Raw genomic sequence first — 20125 nt, forward strand, 5'->3', positions numbered from 1 at the left:
GGTCCTGCACCAGGGCTGGGGCAACTCCCGCTGTCAATACAGGCCTGGAGAGGAAGGGTTTGAGACCATCCCTGCAGAGAAAGACTTGGGGATGCTGATGGATGAAAAGCTGGACATGAGCCAGCATTGTACACTCACGGCTCAGAAGGCCAATCATATCCTGGGCTGCATCAAAAAGAGCATAGGAGGAGATTTTACCCTCTAATCCATTCTTGTGAGATCCCACCTGGAGTACTGCATCAGCTCTGGGGTCCTCAGGAGAAAATGGACATGGGCCTGTTGGAGTGGGTCCCAAGGAGGGCTACAAAAGTGATGAGAGGGATGCAACACCTTTGCTATGAGGAAAAGCTAAGAGAGTTCAAGGTCAGATTAAACAACCCACTGTAGCTGAAGATGTCCCTGCTAATTGCAGTGAGGGTTGGGCAAGATGACCTTTAAAGATTCCTCTCAACCTGAACTATTGTATAATTCTATGGAAATCACATAAAATGACATGCATATAGGAATTTAATAGCAGATCTGTTTGTGTCTTGAAAACTGTAGAATGCTGGAAAGAATTAATTTGCCATCATGATAGGGAAAACTGTTATTTTCATTTAATTTTTGGGTTTTTTGTATTTGAACCACACAAAGCAGTTAATGCACTGAAGTTTCTGAAAATTATTATTTGATCCCTTCCATGTAATAATTCCTTTAGCTTTTACAATTGGAAGCCAGTTCTATTTTGTAGCTAAACTGTTCAAGCAAACTCTCCACTTTTTTTTTTTTGTTAAGTTATATTCTCTGAAGGGAATTCTTTAAAGTGGTGTGGGCTGTAGCAAATGCAGAACTTCATTCTTAATGATTCTCTTCTTTCACAGAAAATACATTGAAGCCGTAGTATTTTTGTTCTATTATTTGATGTCTTAGCAACTTAGATGTATCTTAACCATTATATTGGTTTGGAGACAGAGGTGTTATTGCTGACTTTGATGTTTCTCAGATTTCTTTTTGAAACGTGGCAGTGGGTAACTTGGTCATCTCATTAACTTCAGACACAGTACTGAGAAAAATTTTTCTTCCTCTAACCATTTTTCAAAAAAGTTCGTAGGGATGTGGAAGAGTGAGGAAGGTAGCTGGATGGAACAGAGCTGAGAAAGATCCTCTCCTTCCTTGTCCAACTGCTTCTCTTTGGATAGGAGTAGCAGCTGTGGGAACTGCTGGAAGTGGGTCAGAGGGACATGTCTTGCAGTTTCAGTTGTGATTAATTTTCAGAGTTCCCTGCAGTCAGTAATTAAAAAGAAACTTTATATCCATGTAATAGACAGGAGTGTGCTTTAAGACTGCTTATGAGTCTTAACAAGGCCACTTAGCAGGGCTACTTATAAGCCTTAGCAAGAGTAAAAATTTTATTTAGCAACTTTCCAAGAATACTGCGGAAATAATGTCATGATTTAAACACATCTTTCCACATGCATCTTTGCTCTTGAGGGGAACCTCTTATTCCAGTGAGATGATAAAAGTTGTGACCAGGTTTTTACGTTTGCTAGGATGTCTTTCTTAAGTTTCTAGAAACAAAAAATGGTTTTTAGCACTGGAAGTGGGTAAAATAAATGTCAATAATGGGAATGTATGAGAAGAAGCTGCCCTGGACCTCACTGTAACAGTTGCAATACCATGTTACACAACTTTTATGTAACTCCTGGCTGTACTCTCTAATAAAAATTATCCTCCAAGCTTTATTTTAATTTTATAAGCTGTGCATATGTATAATACACAATGTACTTTTATTCATATGCCAAAGATCTGCAGCCAAATAATTTACTATCAGCATAAGACTATTTTAATAATTTAATCCCTTAATCTCCTATAGTATTTTCTCCTGCACAAACTCTGTGTCTGTCTTGCCAACTTTGTGGTTGTCTGGGAATTGCTATGCACGCAACCTGATTTCTACATAAAAATGCAATTTCTTTTTAAAAATAGTTGCTTCTTTGTAAAAATAGTTGTTTCTTTAATAGTTGAAGTGTAATGTACTCCTACAGTTACAGGCTGATGGAAAGAAATATAGTTAATTTGCCATTTTTAAGAGAAAATGTGTCATTTTTCTGTTCTGCTTGAGTTTTTTGAAATTAGGGTGGAGATAAGGAGCATTATTACTATAAAAGATTTTACGTCATTAAGGTTTACGAATTTAATCAGGCATATACAGTCTACTTTATCCAGGTTATCAGATCTATTGCCCATAATCTCTTATTTTTCACTAAGCAACGTGGGAGCTTGGAGGACTGAGGCGTTCCACACCCACATGTGTCTTTGTCAGCCTGGAAGAGAAGGACATGTGCACTAGAATTACCAGCAACCTCAGTGAGGTTTTTTCCCTTTAGCTTTCAGCCTGTGTGTCTCCACCCATGACTTCCTACATAAACTAATGTTTTCTGGTAGGATACATCAGTTATTAGGAAAATAAATTTAAAACAATTTGAAAAAGACCTGTTAAGGATCTTGGAACAATTAAATATGGAAGAGCATTTCAAAGGTATTTGACATTTTGTATGCTACCAGCGTTGATTTAATTGATCAGTGTTGTTGTGATATGTTGTTATAATTTGAATTATTCTTTACTATAGCCTTTTTTTTTTCCTTTACTGCAGGTTTAAGATTTTTAAGAGCCCTTAGACTGATACAGTTTTCAGAAATTTTGCAGTTTCTGAATATACTTAAAACAAGGTAAGACTTTTTCTTATGTACTGAGTTAATTGCATTGGTAACAGAGCATAAATAGCTTAAATTTGGGATCCTAGTAATATATGATTTTCTTTCCTGGAAAAAAAAACTCCAATTGCTATCTGTTCTTTAAACCTTTTTTGGCCAATGAATGATTTATCAGTGATCATCTTTTGCTATGTGATCAGTAGATTTTGATGTGTTGTTACATTTGAAATATCTAACAAGGTTGTGTGTTGATAAATTAAAAACAGAATGAATTACATAGCTTTGCACTGATTAAACATTGTTTCTTTCCATATGATCAGTCCATGTTCTGCTCTCCTGGAAAAACAGAAATCAAAATTCGTTCAGCAGAATACAGTTAAAAAGTATCTTGACAAATTATCATTGTGGCTCTATTTCAGTTTTTTTTAACTGAGCATCCTTTTTCACACCAGAAACATATTAGAAATTACACTGAGCTTTCTTTAGATTGTATTCATTGTCCTTAGTATTTCTTTCATATAATAATTAAAATAGTCCAATTAACCTTCTGATTTACTGGTTCTTTGGGCTATTAGCACGTGTAAGTTGTACAGAAGAATCACAGTTTTGGACAAAAGATCAATTTGAAGGAAATAAAAAGAAACCTTCCCATGCCTTGCAGTTGAAGACATGTTGCTTTTTATCATTTTCTAAAATGCCCTGGGGGAAGTATTGAACCCAACTTCCAATAATTACTCTAAACTCAGTTCCATTCTGAAATCTTCTGCTCTCTGCACCAGTTGATATTGATGTGTGAGGGTTTTATATGCAGGTAACTCCATTTCTTGCTGTGATAATTAATAGTAGTGGTTAAGTAGGTCCTGAGATTTGTACACAGTCATGGTAAACAGCTGTTTCTTCAACCCTTAACCTTGAAACTATTTCCTTTGCTGCAAAACTCTCACATTATCTGTCTTTAGCTGTGTTACTGTAAGGAGTCCACTTCTTGAAAATAAAGACACCAAAGAATGTGCAGTGAAGTCCCATAGCTTAGAATACCACTGGGATGGTAAAGGAGAACAATTTGTGGAGGAGCTCAGAATATCCAATGAGTTTACATTTAACACACAAAGAAACCTTGCCATAAGAAATGTCAATCAATGGAGAAGCCCCATAAACTCGAAGGATTTTGGATAAAAGCTAATAGCCCCTTCAGCAGTTGGGGATTTGTGAAATTCCGGATCCGTAAATGAAAGGATACTGCATTAATCACATTCAGTGTATTCAGAGCTGGTTTATTCAAGATTGACCTGTTCGTTGAAATAGCATTTTTCTGGTGCAATATTTACTCTGCTATTAAACATAGATATCATATTCTCTGTAATTATTTATGTCGCCATCCAAATATCTGTAAAACTCAAAAGTTGATTATTGAAAGACTGTAAAGGAAAGTTTTCTTGTATGAGTGTTTTAGTTCAGTTAGCTAATTAATCCTTAGCAGTTCATCATTAGCACCATTTATTTAACTTAAAAACTTCCTCAAAACAGTTGTTTTTCTTGGTTCTGCAACAGAAAGTCATGTCTGTTCTCTCCTGTGTTTTACTTAATAACCTGAAATTACCTAAATAATTTGGAATGCTATTCATGTTCACAAAACATATTTTTGTAAAATTGGTATGTCAAGTTAAAACCAATGAACAGAATGTTATTTATTTTAGGAAACTTTTTATTTGCACCTGAAAAAAGGCATGCTGAGCCCTTGTGGTTAATGGAGAATCTTTAGTAATTTTACAAGAGTTAGGGCAGTTAAACTAGTAGCCTCAACAAATCTAATTTTATTTAAATAAAATTTACTTCCCTAAATTCAAGCAATGGTTTCATTTACATACCATGGCCTTAAACCATTATTATTAATTTAAAATCTTATACTGTACTGTATGCTTTTGCCCAGCTACTGCAACATTATTTTGCTCAGGGACGGTTAAAAAGCTTCTAGAATTAAAACATTGTAGCATTTTTTGCAATCCACTTTTAAATTTCCAATATTGTAATTTGTTTGTGAACATAAAGACCAAGGATTAATGACAGAATTTTAATTGTTGAACTGGAATAGCAAATTCAGTATATCATTACTAGCTCTGAAGTTAGAGCATAGGGGAAAAAAAAAACCCTAATACTTTTTAAATTCTGCAAAGCATAGTAGTTCTCTGTTTGAGGTGATATTTATTTATATGAAAAAAATATGGAACCAGTTCAACTAGAGGCATTTTAATGTGTTTGGCATTAATAACATGTAACAGCTAACAAGATGAGAAACTGATAGGGTGTAATGGGCACTGCTGTTTTTAATATTTAGTGCAATTGGAGGAGAAATTCTCTCCTCCTTTTCCTCTTTTCCCCAGTAAAGAGAAAGCTTTATTCTAACCCATAAATTAAAATTACTGCTAGAATTAGTGACTGAGATATGCAGATTAAAGGAACATGTATTATTTATGCAGTGAGCAGAAGGGCTATTCCAAAAACTGGAATCCAAAGGAAGAAGCTAAACAATGCAGAAATTGAGGCAGTAAGGAGACTAGCAAAGTGTTAGATAATGATTAGACTATCTGAAAAAGTGCTAAATGTGTTTGAAAAAATCCCATAAGACAAAACAAAATTCTACAATGTCGTATTAGAACACCATACTCTGCCAAGGGCTTGTTTGTTTCCCTGATTTGAAATGAAATGTCTTTTACTCAATATTTTTTGTTCTCATGTTTGATGAAGTTGATTTGTGCAGTTTTCAGTTGAAAATTCCTCTCCTTCATTGTTTTCTAATATTATTTTTCAACAAAACTACAGAGGCTTAGGCAGGGCTCACAGTAAGGGATTTTGCACAGATGTTGGAAAGAGCTTAAAGAGAGGGAAAATGTTTGTGACTAATCCTCCATCTATATTTAGACTCTGGCGGAAGCACAGGGAGTATTTCATAGAGGAGAGACAAGGTACAGTGTTTAATAAATCTGCAGAAATAAGTGTACCAAACAAGTAATGTAGTTATTAGTAGGTGCAGTCATTTACTTGTATTGCAGTAATATGTGGACTGACACATTATTCTATTAGGAACATCTCCTGTTCTAAGCTCAGGTGAAGGATGGTCATTGGCCTTTCATGATGGAGCTTTGCATTAGCATGACTTCTATGATTTTGCTTAATATACAAACCTATTGGTTTGGATCCTGTGCTATAACTGAATGTTAACACCAACAAAATAGGAACTTTAATCAAACCATACCTTAAGAAAGAGAGAAAGAGGTAATATGTGTTGAGCTAGGTGAGCACTGATTAATGGCAGGATAGCCAGTATGTTATTTTATTTTTGAGCATAATATTTATTACCACATCTTTCATATTAACCAGTTATATTCTTTTCCTTGTGCCTCAAGATGCCCACTTCACTGACTGTAACTCTTAAAATTATTTTTAATGAAGTTGGTCTGATTAATTTTCCAAGTTCTTTTCTCAATATTTTAAAGAAAATAATGCATTTTTATTCTCCCTAAAATAGTTATAAATAGAAATATTAGTTAATTGTACTGCAAAACTACTACTGCTAACACTGATAGTGATTGGTTTCCAATTTTTATCTTTTTTGAATTTATTGCTTTAGGAATAATTGAGGGTTTTTTCTGAGGTATTATACCTTCTCATAAATGTTTTCAAAACAGAGAACTATTTCCAGTAAAATTCTATGAATGGGTAAAATTGTTTAAACACAGTCATACATGGACTGCCTTGTGAATATGTTGAATATCCTTCTTAGGATAGTGATTTTTGTGAGAAGAGAGGGAGCAAGTTTTACTTATATTTCTTCCAGAAGATTTTAAGTATGGTGTTTTCCTCCTGAACTGAATGAGGTCCTTGCTTCAAAATCACTTTTGGCTACAATAGGGAACATACTACTCAATGGGACTAAAAAATACTTGCAGAGTTTGATTGGTAGGTTTAAATATCACTTTTTTCATTGTTTAAATTTTACTTTTTCTCATTTTTTAAAAGAAAAATGTGAATATAAACAATGAAATGCTCCAATTTAGTGTGAATGTCCATAAAGTAGTCCGTAGGAGTTCATACCAGCAGAATAATATGAAAATTACTTAGGACTTCACACGAGAACTGTAAAATGCCTTAGATATTTAATTTGGGAATCATAATTTTATCATGTGTTCTTATGTATTTATATGTGAATAACTTGGAGGTGTACAACAATAAAAAATAAGGAGGTGAGTGTACTGAGAGGCAACCAAATTATCTGTGAAAAAGCATTATTTCAATTAGTTTGTTTATGAGTACAGAGGTAGCCATACCCACTGCTCTCATGCATGGGAACTTTCCTTTCAAGCTATCTAAATGATGAAAATGTGAACTCTGCAAAGACAAAATAATATATATTTTGTGTGAGCTTTTGATTAAGTTTTTTTTTAGGGAGTCTGTTTCTCTTTGGAAATAATAATCAGATTCTTTAGTCTGAAGTATGCAGTTTTATACAGGTATGTGCAGAAAATGTGACAAATTCTAGTCTAAGTTCCTATTTGTTTTGTTTGTTTTCAGTAATTCCATCAAGCTAGTGAATCTGTGCTCTATATTTATCAGCACGTGGCTGACAGCAGCTGGGTTCATACATTTGGTAAGTATATTTGAAAGTACTTCATTGACTTTTTATCATGGATCTTCTGCTCTCTGAGCTACTTTATTTCCTGCAATTGCCTTGCTCTGTATAATCCCTTAACACATCAACAGAGGACAAGAAAAAGGCATCACAGCTTCCCAGATTTTAAGCTTCTACTCAAAACTAATTCAGAGTAGTAAGACAGACATCATTAACCTCAGCAATAAAGCAGACTTGGAGTGGTGCAACTTGTGAAACGATGGCGATTTACCAGGAGGTGGCAGTGCTTCCCAAAGAACTCCGGCGAGTGCTTCCTGGGGGCGGTTGGCAGAGATGGAGCGAGAGAGAGATCCTGGGAAATCCATGGTTGTGTCAGAGGCACACAGTTCTGTATTTCCACGAGAAGTAATGGGATTGCTAACATTCTGGATAGCGATTTGTTTAGAGATTATTTCCTTGTCTTTTGTTTTTAAATTTCAAATTGTTTAGGTGTAGCTTTCAGTCACTGACAACACAGTTTTTTTGTAGTAGATTTCTATTCAGCACTTAACAATACCTGAAAAATGTAAGATAGTATAGAACTACATGAGGTCATAAATGTGAATATGCATATGAACGATAGGTATATGTCAAGTGAGTGTTTTAAACTAATAGATTTTACTGATTTGTTTGGTAAATATAATAGAATATGATTAAGTGGTTGTCCTTTAAGTACATTTTATTATCAACTTAGAATCAGGAAAATTTTGAGCTGCTAGTAGTAATAAGTTATTCAGGAACGTTTTGGACTAGTAATAAAATTTAATGATATTGATGTCAGTCTGGAGCAATTTCATTGACTTCACTTGAATTAACTTGAGCTGCATCCAGCTGTGTAAGATTAAATTCAAAATATTTATTTTCTTGATATATCTGTCATTTAATTTTCACTCTTATAAAGATGCACTGAGATTTTGGATGTTTTCATTTCTGATATATTTCTCATTCACATAGGACCATATTTTTACACTCCTCTGAGCAAATACACAGAAACAATTGCTTTTTCTATTTTTGAACACAAAACCACACCCCCCCCCCCCCCTTTAAAAGTTACATCAAGACTGAGGGAATGCTATTCTCTAGGATTTGGATTTTTTTTTCCCCTTTGCTTTTCAGCATAAGTTTCTTTATTCTACTGTAGGAATACTCAAACTTCAACTTTTTACTGTGAAACAAATTTTAAAGGGCGTGCTCTTTTCCCACTGATAAATTTATAATTTTGTGGCAACAGCAGCTGGCTTTTTGAAAAGGTAGTAGCATATCACTAAACATGTCAGTAATGCCTAATAGCTACATAGTCCTTAAAAACATTAAGGAGTATAATTGCATTACACATAAGTTTCACTCTGGAAATGTTCTAAAGAAATTTTTTTAAAATTAAGTCACCTAACCACATTAGTAGGTTATTTAGTGGTGAATGGAAAAGATGCTTTCCATAAATAGTATGAGTGGAAAGGCTATGTGTATTGGCAAAAGAATTGTAGTGCTATATTTGGGATGGGGTCAGGTTCTGTATTTGTTCAAAATAAATCACAGAAAGGGATTCAGAGTTTATATTATATGCCATATTATATGTATATATACACACACATGCATATATGGTTAGATTTAATTTGGCATACAATTCTATTAATTCATTATATGTTTTCTTTTACATTTAGGTGGAGAACTCAGGGGATCCATGGGAAAACTTCCAAAATAATCAACCGCTAACATATTGGGAATGTGTTTATTTACTGATGGTTACAATGTCCACTGTTGGCTATGGAGACGTTTATGCAAAAACAACCCTTGGTCGCCTTTTCATGGTCTTCTTCATTCTTGGGGGATTGGTAAAAACTCTTCTTTTTTAATTCTTCCTATCATTCCAGCTACCTTAGTACTTGATCTGGTATACCTCAATGTTGTAATTAAGTAAAACTAAAATTAATTATAAAACATTCAAATATGTTTAATATGCCCCTTTTTCGTGGAGATAAATATTTTGGCAAAACTTGTCAAATTAGTCCAGTTTAGTCAGAATTTTTCTAATTCCTTTAAATGAGTAATGCATGTGAATACATGAAGTGCCTTAATATTTCAACTTATTATTTGTAGTCCTCTGTGTTTTAGTGGCTGACTGTAGTGCATTTTTTTGGAGGCTGATATTGATATTTAAAGGCACTTTGCGGTTTCAGATGTCCTACCCACCCTTCTGTGTTCCTTCCCAGAATTCCAACAAACACTGTGGCTTTGGACTGCCTTAAAGAGCAGCTTGCCTGATCTAGATGATGGCAAACCACATTCTCTTTAATTTCAAACATCTTTTCATGTCATGTAGTGCAATTTTAACTCACAATTTATCACATGACAATAATCAGAATCCTTTTATAGGATTCTTGTGTTCTTTGTCCTGTATGTAAATAGCATCCAAGTTACTGATTGTCTTATGTCAACTTTTCTACTATGTGCCAGCATTAGTAATATTATAGGAACTGTAGCAATATTGTTCTCTAAAACAGCAAAGTTTATTTTAATATTTGCATATTTCAAGGTAAGTGCTTTATAGATGACTAATATAGATTGTGCACATACATACATATGTATATTGTTACCCTCTCATATTGATTTCACATATACATACATCTTACAGAGGTGATATGTATATAACTACTGTTATGAATGCCATATATGAGACACACAGATATATATATATGAGCATTAAATATATGCATTCCCATCTCTGATCATTGACATACAAAGACAAAGATCATGTCAAATGGCAGTAGCTCTTCGAAGTATCCAGCCACAAGGAAGATGTTTGTTGGACAAAACATGGCAGAATATTTTTTATTTTCTCCTCAAAACCTTTTTTCTATCACATGTTATTCCAATCCTTCTAAACCCAACAATTTTTGGAAAAGTTTTTTTTTAGGGGGGCGGGGGAGTGTTTTTTTTGTTTCTTGATGGGGAAATAACCCCTGATTCCATCTTGGTTTTGTCGTCTTTTAAATTCTAATACTGGGGGGAAGAGTCTGTATTTTAAAACAGAAATGTATCAGTAATGATAATACTTGGGTTTGGATTTTTTTTTGCAGTGGGGCTTGGATAGCTTTTTCCCCCTCCCTTCTTCGGGAAGAAATAGACATAACTGCTTTTTGTGATTAGATACCAGTTTGAATTAATTTTGTTCTTGTTTTGTTTTGTGTGTCTATTTTTCCTCTTTTGACCATTTTCTTTATTTATAAGACGTGCACCTTCTCCAAGACCCACTTTTACATTGAGCCCTCTTGTTTTGTTTGATAAGAACTTTTACATTTTTTTTAAATTTTCTTTTTAAACAACTGCATAGATCTAATTCTTTTGCATTTTTAGATCTTAAAAATATATATCTTCTGAAAATATTCATCATCCCCCTTTCTTTGGCCTCTCTTTTTAGTCTTTTCTTCTGTCTCCTATCTTCTTCTTAGGCCATGTTTGCCAGCTACGTCCCTGAAATCATAGAGTTAATAGGAAACCGCAAGAAATATGGTGGTTCCTATAGTGCGGTTAGTGGAAGAAAGTAAGTATCCCAAGAGGCTCTGCTGCCTCTGCTGCAGTAGAACACTCTCTGCATGCCATTTTCTTTTTTTTTTGTGTTTTTGTTTCATGCATGTAGGCAATGTTTGCTCGCTACGTGCCAGAAATTGCTGCTCTCATCCTTAATCGGAAGAAATACGGCGGAACTTTTAACTCAACTCGAGGCAGAAAGTAAGTCAAAAAAGACCAGGTGTGGTTGTGTGACTTTAAAGAGCCCCTGAAGGTGGTAATAGCTGATTCACAGCTTATAAGGCTGTGTTCTTTGACATCAGATGTTACCACTGGAGAGTTGTCACACTATAATTAGAGACCTGGGCTATGCTATGGTACAAGTCACAACATTTTGTCCCTACTTCCAGAGAACCTGGATTACCACTAAGACTGCACTAACATATCTTGTAAAAAGTGCTGCTATTACATATGCAGTTAGCTTCTGGAACAAGGTTGAGTTGTCACTTAACTGTTTTGGGCATCAGATTATCATGTGGTTTATCTCTTAACTAAATGCAATGATAATTCACATGATTTTCAGTTCTTTAGAAGAATTGGTTTTACTGGAGTGTAAAAGAGGAGATTTAAGTTGACCGATTTATTCTGTTGAACTGACTATGTAAGAAGTCTAATAGCCCTGTTTCTCAATGTTCCATCAGCAGATTCTCATGGATCTTCTTTTCACTTCCTATGGATATTGCAAACACTCATGATTTTAGGATCTATGACCAGGGATTTTAAAGCAATTCTCCTCCACACACTGTAAAAAACTTACCCTAAGAAGAGCAGACAATAGCCTTAATATAAACATAGTTTGGTAAAAAACCAAACCCTTAAAACCCACTGTTTTGACCTGGTGGCAAAGGTTAAATTTTATTGGACCACATTAGCTCATTATGTTTCTATTGAAAACCTCTTTGTTTTCATGACCAAGTTAAAACCAGCTCTTTCTGGCATTCCCAGCATCCAGACCTGCTGGGCTATAGCCGTTACTGAACTAGATGTACTTGGTGATATAGTGTGAACTAGCACGGTATCACCTTTAATGTTGCCATCTTTCATTTCATTACATATCATTGTGACATTCAGTGGTAGAGATACATTTGCCCCGAAAGACTAGTCATACAGAGGGCCCTTTTCATGTAAAATAAAGAAGGTACTGCAAGAAATGTGTCTAATTACTTTTCCCTCTCCTTACTTTAAGAAAATTTTTTACTTTGTTTCTTTCAGATCATCACCCTGAAACATTTTTTTAAAGTGGTTTATGGTTTAATCAAGTTGTTTCTCCTCTCTGTGTAGCAGAGACTGTAAATGACCCACAGAGATAATTCTAGAGTACTGTTTTACATCACTGGGTAGATAAAGTTTTAGAATTAGAACACTATTGTCTGTTCGATAATATTCAAGCAATTAGACAGTAGACTTCAATACTTGCATTTTTTGAGATACCCTCAAATGTCTAGGGTAAACTGTAAACACCAGTGTTGGAAACTTCCATCACTCACCTAGACTAATAAAATGCCTTGATTTATTTCTGAGAAAGAATAGTATCATGAATTTCCAAAAATGTTTTTTTGTGGCATAGTTTCACAGACTCAGTTTCATATTTGTAATGCTTGGTTTCTCAAAGAGTAGGTTTTTCAAATAGAGAACATATACGTCTGTTTTTGAAGCTCCAAAGGAGTTATAGCAGAGGGGTATATGGTTAAAAACTATTTTACATACAGTTTTAGTCTCTCCCCTTCTACATTGTCACTAGTACCCAGCATTGCTCAGATGTCTCTAAATTTTTACCTGATCTTCAGTCAGAACCCCACATCCTGAAAAACTCAGCATCAGATTACAGGCTTCTGCTAGCTTTGGGGCTTGCTTAATTTTATTTTTTCACTTTTTGTTTTTGTCTTTCTTTATTTGCACTATCTGTTTTTATCTCACTCTGTTGTTAGTGCTTTCTCTGCTGATCTGTACTGCTCATATAATTTGTTGTTTGAAACTCAGCTCTGTCACCAGCATACAAACTGTTCAATTTACTTTATGCATTGTTTTCCAGCTCAAATATTAATTACGAAGTAGTTTAAAGATGTCCTTTGCTCGTGTGGGTCTTTCATCAGAGAATCTAAGCTTGGGAACTGCACAGTAAAAAGCCATTAGCACCCCTTGTTTGATGTTGCTTTTGCAGTCAGTAGAACAAGATTGATGAAATGTTATGTTTGGCCAAAATTTAAGTTTTCATTTGGAATTCAGTGTTGAGAGAATGGATTGTCAGAACCAATAAGTTTTCCTTTGCATGGGATACAGGCATGTGGTAGTAATTAGCAATATAAGGTCTTTAGTTGAGCAACCAAGCATAGATTCTGGCAGTAAACATAATGAGAAACTACAGGTTTTCTATTTCTATTGTCAGAAAGTTTCCAGATTAAATTAAATACATGTACAATATGAAAACAGCTGAATTTTGGTGAAAGATATAGTTTCAGCCTTAAAATAACAAATGTGTATATTTTTAAACTTTCTACAAAATAGAAAAATACATGGAATCTGCTTTGTAGCATTTATATATTTGCTTATACATGCTGCCTTGTGAACTCTGTGTGTGTGGAATAACATGTTTCTCTATGGTTATTAAACATTAGATCGTACGTTAAAATCAACAGATGATTACGTGTGTTTTGAGGATTGCACTGCGTGACTTTAGTGCTAAGGAGAGCCTTTCTATGGAATTGTAACTGTCAAAGCAGCTAGAATGAGTGCATAAGAATTCTTGATACAAACTCCACGTAGAAGAGAAATAACCAACCCACCAATAAGTTTGATCTCACATTTCATTTTGCTTTTCAGCCCATAAAGTCCCCAAAGGTCTCATAAACAATATAGGATGCATTTGGCACAATAAAGAATCTTACTTCTCTCTTAGATGAGACACATACATACAGACTTTGGAAACAGAAGTAGTTTGTGGGTAGTATGCAGTTATCACTGGTTAAATCTACTAGATACTAGGTTAGTTTTGTTGTGAAAGTCCACAGGGAATTTTTTAAATTTTAAATTTAAATTATAATTTCTGCTTTGTAGTATTACTGTAGTAAGATTTCTAGAGTCTCATAAAATACATAACAGGAATTTTTTTATTGTCTTTGATTGAAGTTCCACCTGTTAAATAAACAGCAGTACTCACTGTTGCATATATACCAAAATTTTATACCAATATGTCTATACAAAATGTGACTGAGACTAAAAACACAGCTTTAAGGACAAGTAGGGTAATGAATTTGGCACAATTACAATCTAGAACAAAAAAATTACCAAAAAAAAGGTAACAATCCTTGTCTTGAATTACAAATATATAAGCAATGAGAGTTACTCTGTAGGTAATGATATTACTGCTAAACAGCTGCTTTTTTACCATTTTTCTTCTTCAGCTCATCAGAAACCACTGTATTGTTTTTACTGTGTGCCCTGATACACCAGAATCAGATGATCAGTAGACAAACAAAACTGGCCTTCTCAGTTTAGTTATACACAGAGCAGACAAACAATTGCTTCTTGCTATAGTCATCACTAATTACAAATGATACAGAAAAAAACCAGGCTGTAGTTACAAGACAGAAAATAACTGATAATAAATATATGTATATAAAAAACTAAGTCATAACTGGTAAACAAAATTCAGACATAAAAAGCAATCATACGTGTAAGAAAGTTTACAAAGAAATATTACAAAATATTATTTTGTAATACAGCTAAGGGGGTATCTTAGGATACCGGTGATGTGTCTTTCAGTATTTTCCACATTGAATCCTACGTAGCTTTTCTGTTCTCTCTGATGAGCAATTCAGTCACTACTGTTTCTCCTTCCTGTTTTTTTCCCTGGATGAATTGTGTAGTACCTGATTTTACATTTTGGGAAATATTTTTACAAAGTAGGTATTGCATATAAAATTCTTTACAATGATATTTCCTCTTAGCCATTTTTCTTAAAAATTTTGAGACCAGCAAGTGCTTCCTTACACCCTATCTATAATTAGCTCTTTTCTTTTTAAAGCTTTTGATTTGACTTTGTTTAGGCTTTTTCTGTAGACTATCTGAGGAATTCATGAGTTAGTATTCAAGGGATCATTTTAAAGTGATGTTTCTAAAGTGAAGTACCATTAAAGGATGGAAAGGTATCTGCCACCATCACCATAGCTGAAAGACTATTGGGTTTAGAATATTGCAATAAACCTGCAGGTTTGTTCATGCATTCATACCTCTGGAAGACTGGAAGGGACAGTGATCATTTTGTCTTTGGATGATTTCCTGAATTGCTCCAACGAAGCTCTTAGCTATAAAGTTCAGGCTATAAGTCTTATGAGGTAGGGCTTTTCTTCAAGAAAGTCTTGGGTTTGGATAAGTAGATTTATGCTATAGCACTCTTTTTTTTTGATATTTCAGTCGATTGATATTATTTCAGTCCCAGCCAAAATAGTGCTTACAAGATCTTCTGTGTTATTTCTTTTAAGAAAAAAAAAATAAATCAAGTTTATTTTGATTATTTGTTTATAATATTCATATTACTGAGGTGCAGTATGAAATTTGGTTAAAGATCCAGATTTGTTTTACCTCTACTAATTCGTAATTAAAATTTTATTCTGCATTTACTAGTTTACTTGAGAATCAAGATTGTTCTTGTTTCATTTCTATATTCATGTGTTCACATGATCAGACTGGATTTTAATTCTATGAAATATTTTCCAGTTGAAGATATTAGCCTATAGATCAGCCTGCACAAAGCTCTGGAAAGCATATGGAAAGAGCATTTGTAAACTGATGAACTCAGAGAGACTAGAAAACTTCCTGATTTTTTTTCAGTCTTTACTTCGAATTAATGATTTTTAATTCCATGGACTAAATTATTTTTGCCTTTTTCATGTAGAACTGCTATCAAATTCTGCCCTTTAGGAACGCAGAAAGTAGAACTTTCCATATTGGCAGAGAGAGGGATGACCTGCTTGAGCAGGGAGGTTGGACCACATGACCCACTGTGGTCCCTTCCAGCCTTAACCATTCTGTGATTCTGTCCACATATATATAAACTTCTTGCCTCGGCACAATAGTAAATGTTTATGCTAGACTTTGTTACATATTCAAAAAACTTTTAAAAAAAAAAAGATGCATTATTGTAGTTAGTATGTAGGATTAAAAACTGTATTTTAATGAAATCACAGTACTTTACTGTATAAGCTATTAAAACCTCATTTCTCTTCTCTCATGATCTGCTCTGCTTCCCAGAGATTTCTTCAGATTTCTTAAATTTACAAGCCATAAATTAGCAAATCATCAACATATCAGCGGGAATAATCATCTGTTAGAAATTCCTTCCAGAAGGAAACATGGGATCCAATAACTAAACTTCACAGAGAAAAATAAAAACTGTAGACAGATAGATATGGTAAACAGAAAGAAAAACAGATAATTTAAGTTGACAGGCCATCTTGGGCTCATTAGACATTTGAATTTCATTAAAAATTAGAAAAAAAAATTTAAGGCTTATCCAAAGCAAAGATCCATTTGCTGCAGTAATGAGAGGCATAGCTCCAAAGAAAGTGACATTAGATTATTATATTAAATAATTCGATACAATATGTAAGATATTATTTTTTCAGTGGTATGAGAATGTAATAAGAGAATGTGACATGGATTACATTATGATCCCCAGGGATGTCTCTATTTCCCATCTGCTAGCCATTCTTCTAATCCCACTGTTTCAAATGAAGTTTCACTTAGTGATAAAGAAAATCTGATGAGCGTTAAATAGACTGACAGATAGAAGAAATAGGACAAACTTTTTTTTTTAATTTCATGTGCTTATTAAACTATATCCATTCTTGTGAAAGTAAGAAATGAAATGTGGGAAGTGATCTATAACATTTTTATGACATAAAAATGTATATTTGAGCTCACAATAACAGCACTTATTTTATATTTCTAGTTAAAGTTGTAAAAATTCTTTGTCTCTTCCTAAACCTTAAAAAAAATCTTTTGGATTTGGCATCAAACAGCAATTATTGCTGTCCAAATTTTGACCCAAGAAAGACTGAATCTGTTTTATAAATCTGCTGATCTTCCATATTCTACAAACTACACAGTCCGTGACTAAGTGTGTACCTTCCAATGAGTGTAATGTGAGATGGCACAAGTCATTAATTGATCAGCAAGTTTTAGAGGTTGTTTGCTTTCACTCAGGTTCTGTTACAGAAAATGATTCATGACATTTTGAGTTGATTTCTGTGGATAGAAATGCATTGGCTCTGATCATGGATGAAATGCTCAAAAATCTTAAAAACCATTCCTAACTCCCACTTTGCTTACAAAGGATTTAATTATTTTTTGAGTCTTTGAGCATGTAAAAACACGTAAGGTGGTTTGAAAATGAGTAATGGTGGGAGAAAGCAATGTATTTAACAGAAAATACTGTGATTTGTTTTCAAAATAACAGGGTGTTTTGTGTGTGTGATATCTACCACACAAAATATTACAAGAATGAAGTCCAGAATTTGAAGGGATTAGAACAGTAGATTAAGGCCCGTTTGTAACTGAGGTGCTAGTGCTGGAGGTGTAAATTACTCCTGTATTTTACTGTAAGCTTTCCAGTATGGACTCCTTGTGCATGCTATTTAAGAGGTTTTACTTCTGTTTATGCTGAACTATTCACTTATTTCTTTCTGAGCTCTGTTATGCCTAAATAGTGTGGTATTTTTCATGAAAGCAGAAATACTCTAAATAATATTGCCATGAAGACTGAATGAAAGGATGAATATTCATCCTTTACTTTAAGCTACTGGAAGCCTCTTAACTAATCCAGACCCTGGAAGAAACAAATCATTGTGCTTTCATCTTATTATTGCAGATTCAGAGGAACGCATCAAACAAAGAATATTAACTTTTAATTTACTTTATAGACAAACATTGTGCAATTCCTTATATCATGAAAATGTAAGATAAACTCATTTATCTGTAGCTGAGCAAAGGAGTTTAAATAAGCAGAGCAGCCTATCATGAATCACATGATAGCATGCCATTACAAACAGACTTAGATGCAAGCTCTAATGTACAGTTTAAACAAAGGAGTGTGCTTTTTATCCTGGGTTAAAGTATCTGAAATGCACTCTGTCAGCCTGTTCTCTAGAAGAAATCTCATTTAGGTGGCCATAAAATATTTGAGGCCCCATGTAAGTGAATTCTTCTATACTGTTTCTATGTGCTTCACAAACAGTTTCTGATATTTAAAGGTTGCCAGTGACACTCCACCAGTATTCACTGAGCAAGACTGAAATCTGGATTTGTATAAGCACACTTTATATAGTATCATAGCTGTAATAATTCACAGCTCATTGGGGTATTGTGTGCTTGTCACTCATTACTAGTTTTATGTTTAAGAGTATTTGAAAGGATTCTTTCTTGATTCTTAATTTCACATACTTATATTGGTCACAAAATAACTGAATATTTGCATCAGAAGTAACTTTCAAATGGCTGACATTAACAATTTCCCATTTGTGTTAATCTTTTGTATGACCCAGTGCTGTTCCACTGATCTATACCGTATACCATATACTCAGTGTAGCTGTTTAACCTTTTTAAAGGTTATAATTTTATAACATATTATTCTGGCTAACTATACACATTGGCTAAATAATTGATCCTTAGCGGACCATCATCCTTGGGTTCAAGTCTTCTGTGAAAAAAAGAAAAATTTCAAACTGTGACTACACAGCACTTATTACTCTAAGAGTATTAATCCGAGAGAGGAGTTTATATTGAAATAAGAGAAAGACACATAGCACATGCATAAAGTTTTGAGCTGACTTAACAGAATCTTGAGTAATGTTAGGTAAACCAGGAAAAGCACAAGTGGCTGGAAACATTGTAAACTGTTATGTTTAAGAATGCATACCACTAATAGATAAACAACCAGACCATATACACAGTCTCTGTTAACATTTATTAATTTTATTTTTTTTTAATAAGAAGATGAGACTGAGACCCATCCTTTTTTGAGCAAAACCTGTTAGACTTTACAAGAACCTGTTTACTTCAGCCACAGCAGTCTGCTACTGGTATATACACAAAGAATTTAGATGGTCAGTAGATGAAGGAACAACCAGAATGCTAAGCAGAAAGACCAGGAAGACATCTGAACATATGTATTTGATAAAAATATAATTTTAGAGAGACATCTAGATGCACCACACTTCTTCTAGTTACTTGACAAGTGAACACCAAGTATTCAACTGAACAGAATTTTGTATTTATTATACTTGATTTATTGTGACAGAGTAGTTGGAGTGAATTTTTTCAAGTTCTTTATACTTGTTCCAATAAAATGGATGTAATTTCTTTCAAAATAAACAGGCAAAAGATTTGCCTTTTGTATTGTATCCTCTGAAGGAAGAAGCATGCAAAGATCATTTGTAAAGAATCCCATTCACAGTGGATCTGTTTTCATTTACAGTGCTATTTACATGGATTAAGTGTATGCTCTCAATTATCTCATGTCAGAAATCTGGATGTTTTAGCTTTTGCTTATTTCATTTTTTTTCTTACTAAAATAGTTTGTATCTGTGGTAGCTTAGGATCCTATATCACCATTTTTTGTTTACTTTATAAGAAGCTAGAGTATTTTTAGCAAATGTATCATTATGTCAGTACTTGAGTAGGAAAAAATTAGGTACTGTAGGGAATTTCAGCTGTTTAGAATCACAGTTGTGTACAACTGTGTACAAAATTGTGTACAACTGTGTTAATTTTTTGTATTCGAAATATTTTCATATTTTTTCATATTTCTCAAATTAATTTTGAGGATGATAAATATATATGGGAGAGAATGGGTTAGTCCATTTTTGCTGATAGAATATTATTCCTGATAAACTTTTGATTCTTTGTAAAAGATTTCTATTGCAGCATCACAGTCTGGTAATATGGACTCCCAGTGGTATATTAAACCATTTTCACCTCTAATACATGATACCAATGACAACTATTACTTAAGAGAAACCTTAGTCCTCCTAAATACATATCAGTAATAAAAATGTCTAAATTCCTAAACCGTATTTTTCAGTATGGTAAGGAAAAGTCTAAATTTTGTTTTTTTAAAGAATAAAAAAAAATTGAAAGCACAGTAAAGTATTACTTTTGAGCCTTTTAATAAGAAAAAGCTTAATGCAGATGTTAGACATT

The 20125-nt window shown here is 33.8% G+C and overlaps 1 protein-coding gene across 38 annotated transcripts in view; it reads left to right on the forward strand.

The window, feature by feature from the left end:
* KCNMA1 (potassium calcium-activated channel subfamily M alpha 1) overlaps positions 1 to 20125 on the forward strand; it is a 468105-nt gene that overhangs the window by 297610 nt on the left and 150370 nt on the right. For all 38 annotated transcript variants that reach the window (XM_064662590.1, XM_064662591.1, XM_064662592.1 and 35 more), the window contains 4 exons: positions 2634 to 2709; positions 7264 to 7339; positions 9022 to 9192; positions 10810 to 10901. In XM_064662590.1, coding sequence (XP_064518660.1) covers positions 2634 to 2709; positions 7264 to 7339; positions 9022 to 9192; positions 10810 to 10901 — 415 coding nt within the window. The remainder of the gene's footprint in view (positions 1 to 2633; positions 2710 to 7263; positions 7340 to 9021; positions 9193 to 10809; positions 10902 to 20125) is intronic.

The sequence above is a fragment of the Pseudopipra pipra genome, chromosome 8 (assembly GCF_036250125.1).
Source record: "Pseudopipra pipra isolate bDixPip1 chromosome 8, bDixPip1.hap1, whole genome shotgun sequence".
NCBI lineage: Eukaryota > Metazoa > Chordata > Aves > Passeriformes > Pipridae > Pseudopipra > Pseudopipra pipra.